Source organism: Typha latifolia, chromosome 8, assembly GCF_019914945.1.
Source record: "Typha latifolia isolate L0001 chromosome 8, TyphaL0001v2, whole genome shotgun sequence".
Classification (NCBI taxonomy): domain Eukaryota; kingdom Viridiplantae; phylum Streptophyta; class Magnoliopsida; order Poales; family Typhaceae; genus Typha; species Typha latifolia.
This window is the reverse complement of record NC_133093.1, coordinates 12,992,136-13,004,222: the sequence shown is the minus strand read 5'-3', so window position 1 is coordinate 13,004,222 and position 12,087 is coordinate 12,992,136. Positions and strand designations below refer to the sequence as shown.

Genomic DNA, 12,087 nt, shown 5'->3' with positions numbered 1-12,087 from the left:
ATATATTTTTTTTTATAACAACCCTTTAATGAAATATAAATATTATTAACAAAATTACTTCTTATATCATGTACTAACATATTTATCATTAATATATATCATATTAATTTATTATATATATATTAGTGGTAATTCTATAAAAGACAGCATATTTTTTCACTTTATATTATTAAAATTAAAATAAGTAAGCATAAAAAATAATTATTCATATATTAAATTCCTTGTTTCAAAATAATATATTATCATATTTATTATATAATTACTCTTATTTCTGAAGCAAATGAGAACAAATGAGCATGTTGCAATTTTTACAAAATAACCTATAAAATATGTAGACTATCTTAAACTTTGTTATAATTATATATCTCTACATTTTTTAACTAAATTATAAATACAAACGCCGTTAACTTTGATGATAATGTAATTTAAATGATTTTACTTCCGTTCAATAAGCATGTATTCAAAAAAACATCAGGGGGCTTAGTTATACATAAGAGAAGTATAGAGATGCAAAATAAATTTTTTGTTTAAATTAGTAAATAATTTTTAAATTTAATTGTTGCAAATAAATGAAATGTTGATAAGGAGGTTTTGTTTTTTTTGACTAAAATGTTCCTTGTTAAAAACTCAACTAATGTTTTGTCCACGCATTAAACTTGATATCAAAATGTGTCTCTTTCGATCACATCAACTACCGTATCAATAATTTATCAAAGGACTACTTAATAGTCCAACGGTTTACATAAGTGATCGAGAGTTTAGTTTAGCGATACTCATATAGCGAAAAGCTTTTGGGACAAATTTTCATGTGCATACTTCTCAAATAGACTTTCAACCTGGGTATCTCGAATCCAACTGCTGTCACTGTAATGTATGTCATGATGGACAAGACAAGCATGCATCGAAAGTATAAAATTTTGACACCACAAACACACCAAATGCCCACTGATAGCTAATTGATCAACTCAAACAAAAGGAATAGTAAAAAATCAAGACCGTAAATAAATTCACATTGAAAAATGAAGGATTTTGTCTCGTCCACCTCTTCACCTCCTTCACTGATATTTTGTTTGATGTAATGACAAACTTCATCTCAATGATGTTCTCGATAGCAAGATTGGTGCCGATGAGAGCATCGTCGACCAGAAAGCGAAGAGTCCACTTAAGTACAATATATAAAATGCTGTTCATGCAAATTTACAGGTGCAAAAAATAAAACGACTTCCAAAGGAGAAGGAATTGGAAGAAATGAGTTGCCCCTCGAAGAACATCAAATAAAGTGCCTGTGTTCCACTATTTTAAAAAATTGCTAAATTTTAAAGTATTTTTTCTCTAAGTAAGTAGTTGAACCTGTTTAATGGTTCAGTAATAAATTAATAGTACAGTAAAAAAATATTTTCGTGTTTAAGTTTGGTGGTGTATAAGAAAACGATAATTAAATTTACGAGGAGACTGAGGCAGTATTGCCGGTTTCATTAAAACAAATATTTAACCCAAATTATTTGTTTATTATTTTTCTTCGTACTACTCAAAGCATGATCTCATGGCATACATCTTCCACTCGATTTATGAAGCCTAAAATTTCAAACGAACATGCCGAAACCATGTACGATCCACACGTAAACCATCTCCTTTTCGCAATTCCAATAATAGAAGTCAACCCTGGTAAAAGTCATAAAACACCAAACAGGCTCCAGAGCATCTCAATCCTTTGCCGAGCGCGCCGAAACTAGCCACGTATCCGTTTCAAGCATACGGCCCGTCCACACATGTGATGCTCAAGAGAACGGACCCAAAAATATCGCACAGAATGAGCGGTTGTTAATCCTCGTCTTCTGCCTCGTGATGCGTGAAACAGTCCTTGGCGGTCAGATCGGGACGAAGTCGGTATCGTGGGATCATTTGCTTTTGACGCAAGCAAGAGAGAAAAGGGGCGAAGGAGCGCCGCCCGTGCGACGTTATTTGTACCCGAAACTATTCACCCCTCTCTCTCTCTCTCTCTCTCTCCCAAAACCGAGGGTTCCCCGCAAACCCCCCTATTCGCGACCACAGAGAACGCCCCCGAGATTGAAGAGAGAGAGAGAGAGAGGGAGAGAGGAGAGAGACGATGTATTTGATTCCTAAGCGCCCCAGGTATCCTTCATCTCTATCCCTTTATTTCCCTCCCTTCTTAATCGAGTGCAGTCCTCTTCCTTTTTTCTCTCATTGTAACTTGTGTGGGTCCTTGATCGTTTGATCTGGTGTTGCTATTTGCTATAGTTTGGGCTCGTAAGTAGGGTTTTTGGTTTACAGGATTTATTTTCTGTGAGTTGGAGGCCGGTCTTTTGAGGTTTTAGATGGAATTGGTGGCGTGCTGCTACAAGATATTGCCGGACGCCCAATCGCGAAGGTATTTGTTGAGTTATCTCGCAGTTTATGCTGAGTTAGTCTTTCTTAATATATCAAAGACGGGAGCTTTGCTGTGTTGATTTTTGAAGCTAGTCTATCCACTTCATGGGTATATTTGTTCTGCATCGATACTATCTAATTTGGTAGTCATAATGACAGTTTGTCGCTATAGTTGCTATCATTCTTGGTAAATACTGTAGTAATTGGGGTGAAACTGTGGAACTTGTTTTGCCTGCACGCGCACGATATTTTGGTTCTTTGTTGTCGCATATATGGTTCTCCAAAGATTATAAATTTTATAGCTGGTTAAGGAATTTCTCTTCCCTGGATTTTTTTTTAATTCTTGTCATGCTTTATGCTAGTGAGGGGAGATAGGCAGATAGCTGATTTTTTCCTCCAAATTGCATTTTCCAAACTTTACAGTATGTTGCTCTATTGCGGCATTGCCTTGCTCTTTTCTCCTATTCATCTTTTTATCAGAAAAGAACGTATCAAATATTTAAATCTGTTTGATTCTTTTTTCATCGTATTTTCCTGTTCTAGCAAGGTGCTTCATGCAATTACATGATTAAGTTATATATCTGCTAACCTTTCAGGATCACCTTGGTTATTGTCTCCACTGGCATGAGCCTTTTTTCCTATTGCCTTATGGACAAAGCTGTAAATTAGTATACATAACAGATTTTGTTGAGACAAGTCTGCTAAGAAGAATTAGTCAGTGGTCGGTGTTCTTTTCCGTGTATAAAAATGGAAGTGACGAGCGTAAAGGTGTCGGGTGATTGTGGAAGAAACATAGGTGATCTTAAGAGGAAGCGGGACTCTGCTGCATATTGGATGGAGGCTGGCCATGACTTGGAATATCATCAGTATGGTGCAGATCAATCTCCTGTGAGAACCTGCCACACAATTGAATGCATAGCTAACTTTAACTGCTGGTCTGATAGACATATCTTAAAGGGCTACCACAATTTTGTGACTAGCGGGTTGCCACAGCGTATGCTGTCATATCAGGAGAATCAGTGGAAAGATTTCCCAGGCAAAATCATCAGCATGGTCCAGAAAGACTTCAGAGGAAAAAAGGGAATAACTGAAGTATCATACCAGAACCAGCACTTATTGTTGGATTTTTTGCACATGGTGTGCATAGATTTGAAGACAGGTCTACGGAAGCCAATTGCTTGGATTGACAAGTGTGGCAAATGCTTCTTTCCAGAACTACGTCCTGAAATTTATGCATTAAACCAACATCAGCATCCTGGCAAAGGGAAACATGACTATGCCAATCTTGAACCAAATGGGGCATGTGAGGTTGATCCCTGCATTGAGATATCAGTAAGTGCAGCTGAAAGCTCAAGTTCAGAACCTCATGATGAAGTAACCTCTAATTTTAAGAGGATCAAGAGCGAAGAAGATTCCTTCAGCTACCAGAAAGTCTATACTGATGGTGATGAAGCAGTTGGAGAAAATGAGCCGTGTTCTTTCTTCCCTTGTAAGGTTTCTGTTGTTGAATCTTTGCAAGAGAAGTTGACTAGGCAAGTCAGTGGCCCACATGTCAATGATGCCGTGAAGAAAATGTTACTCCGGGGACTGGGCCAACTTATTGAGGCAGAGGACATTGCAATCTATAGAACCCCATTGCTTGATAATTCTGGACAAGTACGTTTTACACCCTTCCAAAAGCAGGTAGAGATTACTAAAAGCTGCCGCGGCAATGCAAATGTCCGTTATGCTTGGCTTGCTTGTTCCAAAAATGATATGGAGGAAATGATGCTCCACGGTATTTTGCAAATTAAGAAGCCTTCACAATGCCCTGTGTATGGTATCGGTACACATCTTGCACCTGCAAATTGCTCCAATATCTGGTATGATTTATTTCCTCCCTTGTTATAGCCATATTAATGTACTATATCATGCCTCGTGATCTTGTGATGGAATCTAGCAATGTCTATTGTTCTGATTGCTGTTGCTGCACAATTATTTCAGCAGTGCTGCTATTTTGTTTATTTAATCCGACAAACTTCATGATATACGGCTAATGCAAATACTCTGTGCAGTGCTAGTTATTCTGATGTTGACGAAAATGGGGTTACCTATATGATGTTATGCCGCGTTATAATGGGAAATGTGGAACTTGTTCATCCTGGATCTAAACAGTTTCAGCCCAGTAAAGAAAATTTTGATAGTGGAGTAGATGATCTTCAAAAGCCAAAGCATTATGTTATATGGGATGTGAATGTGAAAAGACACATTTATCCAGAATATGTTCTAACCATCAGAATGTCTCCCAAAGCTAAAGGTATTTCCCTAATATGACTGTTGTACTTTGTTTCATGCAATTATAATTTTTATTAAGGTCCAATTTTCTGGATAACTGATATTTTGTCACTGCAGAATATTTGGTTGCGAAAGGAAGCACATCTAATATGTCTACTGTCATAAGTTCCAGTTTACCTAACAGTCCATTACAGGTTTGTTTTGTTCTGTATAATTTTCATTTAAATTTTTTTTCAGGAAATTCATTAGAATCCAAAATTAATTTCGTATTAATTCCATTGGGTTATAAGGAAGTATATCTAACCATGTATCATGGTATTTACATAATTGGCCAGAACATTTATCTGTTTAAAACGACATGTACAGCATCGCCACTATTGTATGCCACTAAATATAAAACCATAACTCAACTTGCTACATGACTTTCTTTGATATGAGAACACTATTAGAATTGTAATCTCTTAGTAGTAGAATATTAGTCATTTGACTGATATTGTTTTATATTATCATAACCAGGATCGGGGTCCTCTGCCTTCTCCAGCTTTTGCAAATCAATCTCAAGCTCCCATGTTTGGTAGAGCTCCAAGAGCTCCTTCGTCACCCTGGATGCCTTTCTCAATGTTGTTTGCCTCGATTTCAACTAAGGTGTCTCCTCAAGATATGGACCTGGTTAATCGTCATTATGAGGAATTCAAGGTTTCACTTTTCCTCCTCTGACATTTTATTTTACTTGAGGCACTTTGATGTCCTAGCTAACTGGTGTCTTCTTTCCAACTTCTAGAAGAAACGGATAAGCAGGATTGACCTAGTTAAAAAGCTGAGGCAGATAATTGGTGATAAACTGTTGATATCTACGATTATGAGGCTCCAACATAAGGTACGATTTTCTCCCGAGACTATGATGAAGCCGTGCAATTGGTAATAGGGTTCGATATGACAAACAGTTAGGATTCTGAGCTATCTTGGTGACTCATATAGCTCATCGATAGGACAACCTTTGCCTGTTGGTTCCAAAAAGGGCTGATGCTTGATTAGGGATAGGGAATATTTGGTTAATTTTGTTATTGGACTCTCATGTATTTTACCTAAATTGACCATATCTATATCATCACTACTATGGCCCACATGATCACAGCGAGATTGCATTTTTGTGTTTCGCTGAACTGTACATATCAGGTAAAACTTGTATTGGTCTAAGCTCAGTCTGTGATAGGACTTAGCCTGTGCTATGTACATCAAAATACTTTACTTTGCTCTTTGTGAGTTGATGTAAGTGCTGTTATTTACACGAGAAAAAGTTTCTATGTAGTATGTACCCTTTCTGGATCTATCTTGTCAACTATATTCTCTGGGAAGTACAATGGCAATTGAAGACTTTCAAGTTAATACCTTCATTTTCTTTCTGAAGAAGCAATACATTCATTTACACTTATATATCACCCTCCATCCTGTAGTAGGTGTATCCTGTGGAGCATGGTACATCTCTACTTCCTGTATAAGTTGATGACGGTATATCCATGACGTATCACTCCATCTCAAATCAGTCATATATTTTCTATTGAGAGGTGTTGCATCACAGCCAGCAATTTATTCCTCCCAAACAGTAGCTTGCTGTAGACATCATTCTGGACATTCTACTAGCTCATGGTACATCCTTCAGCGAATCCAGAACATGGGTCATGTTTTTTTTTTATATTTAATTTTAAAAACAACTTATTGATCAGTTAGATCTTCATCCATCAAATGCTCTCTTCTGTTTATTAGGTTTTAAGACATGGCCCTCTTGTTAGAGATTAGTCCAAGGACATGCTTTCTCACCTTGAGTTAAGCTCAAAGAAGTGTTAAGCAATTCCCATTTTTAAAAGTTGCTTTTTACATCCTGGGAATTGAAGTTGGATGGGCATGTGAATTGTGAAATTGAGACGAGCTAGGAAACATTTGCCAGTTTCTCACTACTATCTTTGCTTAGTAGTCTCCTGAATTTTTGAAATTGTGGACAATCTGATTGGTTTTATTTGAGAGCAGGTTTTGATCAATTTTCCATTTTTCATTGCCTGACCTCTTGCTCAGATATATCAGCGAGTAGAATTCCTCATTCTGGAATTCTTGTTAAGCTTATAACTATACCATAAAGGCTAGGCGGTTTCATTGCAGATTCACGTTTTGTTCGTCTGAACAACTTTATTTTCTGTATCATGTTTTAGTTGTTTTCTTTTCTGTTCATGTTATATGAAGAATGGGATTATTGTGTTTTATCAGATTTACCTCTCAATCTCTCACGGAGTTTGTTGTTTTTTCGATTGCCTACCTGTCAGTTGTTGTTTTGCCTCATGTAATGTAGGACAAGTGTACTTGAGTTGGTGATCTTCCATAATTTTGCTCTCTTCACTCGTTTGTTGGCGCAACTGGATGGAGTCTTATCATAAGCATTCTCTTTTCTTCACAGTTACCTCCGATTGCAAGGCATGAGACACCAAGATCCTCGTAGTAATAACGGAATCCAAATCTTGATGTGGTAAAGCTTGCTCCTAGAAGAATTGCTGGTGTATTTAAGCATCAGGTTGATATGGAGGGTCACGTCCCCAGTGAGGATTGCTGTTTTTCAACTGTCATGACTCTATTAACCCATTAGATCAACGACATAAAATTGAGTAATTGACTATGTGAATTACGAATTTAGGTTGGTTAGCATTTCCTTTTTATTTTTTTGTGGTCCTCTTTTCATAAAGCTGCCTTGGTGGGGGTGGTAATGACTTTTCCTTCTCATAAAGCAAAGCTACCTTGTGTTACTGTCAGTTTATAAATTCTCAATCAGGTGTTCTTTCATAGTACTTGTTTTGAAGTCTACTGGAAAATAGAACACGGGAGAGTCGAGGGGTTGGCTAGGCGTACTTGTAATTCCAGGAGTGCTGTTGCAGCTTGACTTTCAGATGTGCAAGTTTTCTTGAGACGAGGCCATGGAAAGTTATGTTTGGGCTTGCGAATTTTGTGCTTCTGCGACGTCTCTTGTTTAAGGCCACCATTTTTGACAAGATGATGATAAACGAGAGCATTTTGAAGTCCAAATTCTTCTGGGCAACAATGACTTCATGGTTTGCTGTCATGGTTCTGCAGCTTCTTGCCAACTTTATTGGTATCCATTAAATTTTTTTTTTGGGGGGGGGGGGGTCATGAAACTAATTAACCGCAGGATTCAAATCCGGGATCACTGGCTTTTTAACTATCTAAGTACTCCTCTATTTTGGCTTATGGTCGGTTGATTTTTTTCAAAGCAACATACCAAGCTGACCACGATGTTGAATATTTCTCAACGGGGAGGAGGAGGAATATGTGGGCCTGCTTTGGTTGGTCGGGCTTACCTGTCATTCCCCAGAACCAAATTTGTCCAAGCCCAATTGAGATTACTTATAGCAAATATTCTTAGGATTATTTCTGCAAAGTGGTTAATCTTAATATCAAAAATTCCATGGACTTGAATCTAAAAATATCATACCGACATGGAAATAGAAATTAATAATATAATTAATAAAGGAGGAGTCAGGTCAAGGCTTCACAAAGTCCAATTCACTCGGTTATCTAACGTTGCATCCACATAACACCAGACTGTCCCAATTTCCCATTCCATCTTCCCCCTTCTCCATGTGGACAGCTGTCAACTGATCCGCCACAACACATGACAGCAGATATTCTTAACCATAGCTGCACGAAAACTCCTGCGGTCAACCTTACTGCACGAATCCCATTGGTTGGCTGCCGCAAAACAACCAGTCAACGTTCTAGAACTTCGTCGGCACGACCTTCTTAGTAGTTAAGCTGGGATAATTGCACATCACACCCTATGTTTCAGGAGGAAAGAAAAAAAAAAAATTCTGCTCAACAAAACCGTGCAACCCTCGCAGCAGACGATCCCGCACACACCGAGGGAAGCGGGGAATGGCTCTCTGAGGCCGGTGAGACGTCCATGCGTCCACGAGCGACCTGACAGCAACCGCCACCTCCTCGCACCCATTGGGCTTCCGACACGTAGCCCGACGATCTCGTCAAACCGTCTCCTTCCTCGTTGGGTTTCGGTGGATAAGCACAGAAAGCCGGTGGTGGGGCCTGGTCCACCTGGATGAAACCAGCAGCACACTGATACATGGGCTCACACATATCCGCATGGTACAGTAATTTATTCTCAAATGTCCGCCCTTAGGGGTATTTTCGTCATTTTCAATTATATTCTCAAATTTGTTAGCTTGCAATTGATTTTTTTTAAAAAAAAAATTTTAAAAAAAGAAAAGAAATAGAACAATAAGCGACATAGTTGGCTTTAAAATTAAAGTGGTGGAGAGTTGGGGACATGCATATGTATATATATTTTTGGTGGGTTTAGTTGTTTTGGAATCTTGGGAGTTCCGTTAGGTGGTGAGTTCCATCCTGTGACCCTCCTCCCTCTCTTACATCACCTTACGCAATCTCTTCTCCTAATTTTAATTCATAAAACTCGATCTCCCAAATTCTCTGTATTTATATATAAGAATAGTGGAAATTAACATTAACCTTGGTTTTATTATTCTTATCTATCCAACAAAAGAGTACAAAACTTTTGCTTAGTATTCTAACTAAAACTAAATCCTTCTGTCAGTGTGGTACAGTGGGGAGGGGTTATCGCCTTTAGTTGCTTCCCTGTCACGGCAGTGAGATGTGAGATGTTGCCTTGAGTGGGCCTCGCGAGAATAGAACCATGTAGAAGACCAACATAATTTTAGGGCACTCCAAGAATAAATCTTTAGGAGTCGCACTGTGTTCTGCCTCACATTTATCTTCCCCCCCAAAGAGTGAAAATAAAAAGTAGATAATTCAGGTTGACTAACTAGCCCAACAATAATTTTAGGGTAAATTACCTCTACCTACTTTAAACTTAAAGGTCGATTAATTCTGTATGTTTCACGATGCAGCATCTATAATAAAATATAAAAAAGTAGTGTAAATAAAGGTCTTATTTATTATTTTTTTTCTCTTTTTCTGTTAAAGATTAAGAAAATATGTTTTGATCTTCGCTAAAATGAAGGGGATGTCAAAGTACTGCATATGAGCTCATCTTGGCCCTTAGAAAGAATATTTTATGAGATTTATTAACTCAAAATTAGTTTAATTTTAGATTACACTTTATATATGCAGATGCAGTTTTTTTTTAAAAAAATTATATACACGAAGTTAAATGGCACCTTAAGTATTTAATCCTTTCGTTGTCAACACCATGTTATAATTGTTAGCTAGGTGTCAACCAAGATCCGAAAATACTAAATTACCCATACAAAATACTGTTTGATTTAAGAACGACAGGTAGTTTGATTATTTATCGACTTGAAAAATATTGGAATTAATGATGCACTAATTCCATTGCAACTTGATTTGGATCATTAGATGTGCTTAATTTTATAGTATAGGGAGTTAAAATCAGTTCAAACCATATGGAGGCAAGCTATAATTTGCCCAGAAAATCATTATAAGAGAGAGAGAATGTCTCATTTTCAAATAACTCAGAATTTAAAAGAAGAAATTTTATTTCAAAGTGCATTATTCATGTCCATATACTAATTGTCTCTCCCTGCATTGGCCCTAGCTTTGCTAGAGTTTGCCATATAATCTTCTCCCTCTCTCCTAGGGGTTTTTTCCACTTGTCGCCATGATCTCCCTAGCAACCGTCGATGTTCCCTCGACAACTTGTTACCATTGTCCACCCTCTTCTGGCTATCCCTCTTAGTCACAGTCCCCTCGCCTGCCATACCAGTCTTCATTTATGTCGATCACTATTGTTCCCCACGGCTACCTATCCCAGTTGTCCTCCCAACTTTGCTCATCGTTGCTGCTTCCCCCTCCCCAAGCTAATTGTCCCTCTTTGTTGTCTAACTCATCAACCCCTTGCTGCCTGACATCGTTGTCCGGCTCATCACCTATGTTGTTCTACCTCGCCTCTGTTCGTTGACTCCAATCTTGCGCACCCTACTTTGGTTGTGGGCGTTAGCCCCTTTTGCATTACAACCTATGTGTTTTCTTCTTTGCTATCTCTTTTGTGATTTGTTTTTTTTTTTTGCTTAGGTTGGAGTTTCTTCTTCGGCCTCTTGGAGATTCACAAGACTGTGACCTATAACTATCAGACCACAACGAAGCTGCATGTTAATCTTGGGTCTTTTATGTCTGTGTATTTTCTAGGGCTATTCTTCTTGTAGTACCCTTTGTTTATGACTTGATAACGCACTTTCCTTATTGGAATGCTTACCATTATATCAATATCCAAGTGACGGTCTTGTGTCAAAAGAACCGTCTTTATCTCTCTCTCTCAATTTCTATATCAATCATTTTATTAAATAAATGAATACGATATTTGCCGACAAGCTTTTTCTAAAAAAGTTGCTAATTATCCTAATAATTTTATGATGACAGGTTCCATAGATTGTGACCTACCAAAACCAACCTCTCCTGCAAGAAGAAGCGTATTAATATTTCCCCATGTTAATTTTATCTTGTTTCAGAATTAGGAAGTCAATTTGATAAATTATTAGTTCCTTTGCCATTGGCAAGTGGGTGTTGAGACGCATGCAATAAGGTAGCTTTCATCTTTTAGGACCGACCACGAGCAATTAGCAAAGATGATGTATCTTTTGGTGTGCCCTTTTCTTATCCTCACACCTACACCTCCCTACCAATGCTTTTCTTCTATATCATATCTAACTAATTACACTCATATCATGTAGCAATATATATACAATCTACTAGATTTTCATAATAAATACGATAGTTTTTTTTGGGTAACTAAACGATGGTAGGTTTAGTATCTCATTCACGTCTACAAATGGAGGTGAACGTTGCAACTACCTGCAGAGAATTGTCTACAATATGAGGTTGGGATTGTACCAAGATAACAAATACGGCTCGTGTGACATGCATCAAAGTTGTATACATTCGGCGTACGAAAAATAAAGCAGCTACTCACGTGAACTTTGGTCTTTACTTAATTGTCAAGCGTCCAAACATCTGTTTCACATTAGAGTTAAGAAGGATAAATTAAACCCAACCTTTGAATAATTAGGTGGGTTAGTAATTAGGCGATAATACGAATAGGTATACGTATAAAAGAATAATTAGTTCCCAAGATTAACCAATTGGTGAGGGTTACTTTTGGTAGAATAAAAGAAAGTAATGATTACATAAGAATCATCATCATCATCATCATCGTTATCATAATTACTAATTTCATTTGGGTAGGTTTACTGCCTTATCTTAATCACAAGTGTTGTACAAAGATAACAACCCAATAATTAAAACGACAACCTTAAGGTAGCATTCATCTCACCCGCCGCCGTCGCTGTTGGACGCGGTCCTCTGTTACGCAGGAGATGAGAAACTTTTCCTGTTCCAATGTTCCTCACCATATTGCCA

The 12,087-nt window shown here is 37.7% G+C and overlaps 1 protein-coding gene across 3 annotated transcripts; it reads left to right on the top strand.

Annotated features, from left to right (window-relative positions):
- The first annotated feature begins 1,930 nt into the window (after positions 1-1,930).
- On the top strand, positions 1,931-7,451 carry LOC140793741 (inactive poly [ADP-ribose] polymerase RCD1-like). 3 transcript variants are annotated; one of them, XR_012110010.1, is made up of 9 exons: positions 1,951-2,133; positions 2,293-2,389; positions 2,985-4,250; positions 4,443-4,684; positions 4,780-4,856; positions 5,179-5,358; positions 5,444-5,539; positions 6,117-6,309; positions 7,109-7,451. XR_012110010.1 is itself a non-coding variant. In XM_073145418.1 (8 exons), the coding sequence occupies exons 3-8, from the start codon at positions 3,136-3,138 to the stop codon at positions 7,148-7,150; spliced, it is 1,752 nt and encodes a 583-aa protein (XP_073001519.1). In that variant the 5' UTR covers positions 1,931-2,133; positions 2,293-2,389; positions 2,985-3,135; the 3' UTR covers positions 7,151-7,451. The 3 variants fall into 3 exon arrangements, 2 of the variants coding, with proteins under 2 accessions (XP_073001519.1, XP_073001518.1); XM_073145418.1 differs by lacking the exon at positions 6,117-6,309 and having other exon boundaries at positions 1,931-2,133; XM_073145417.1 differs by lacking the exons at positions 6,117-6,309; positions 7,109-7,451 and having other exon boundaries at positions 5,444-5,990.
- The last annotated feature ends 4,636 nt before the right edge of the window (positions 7,452-12,087 follow it).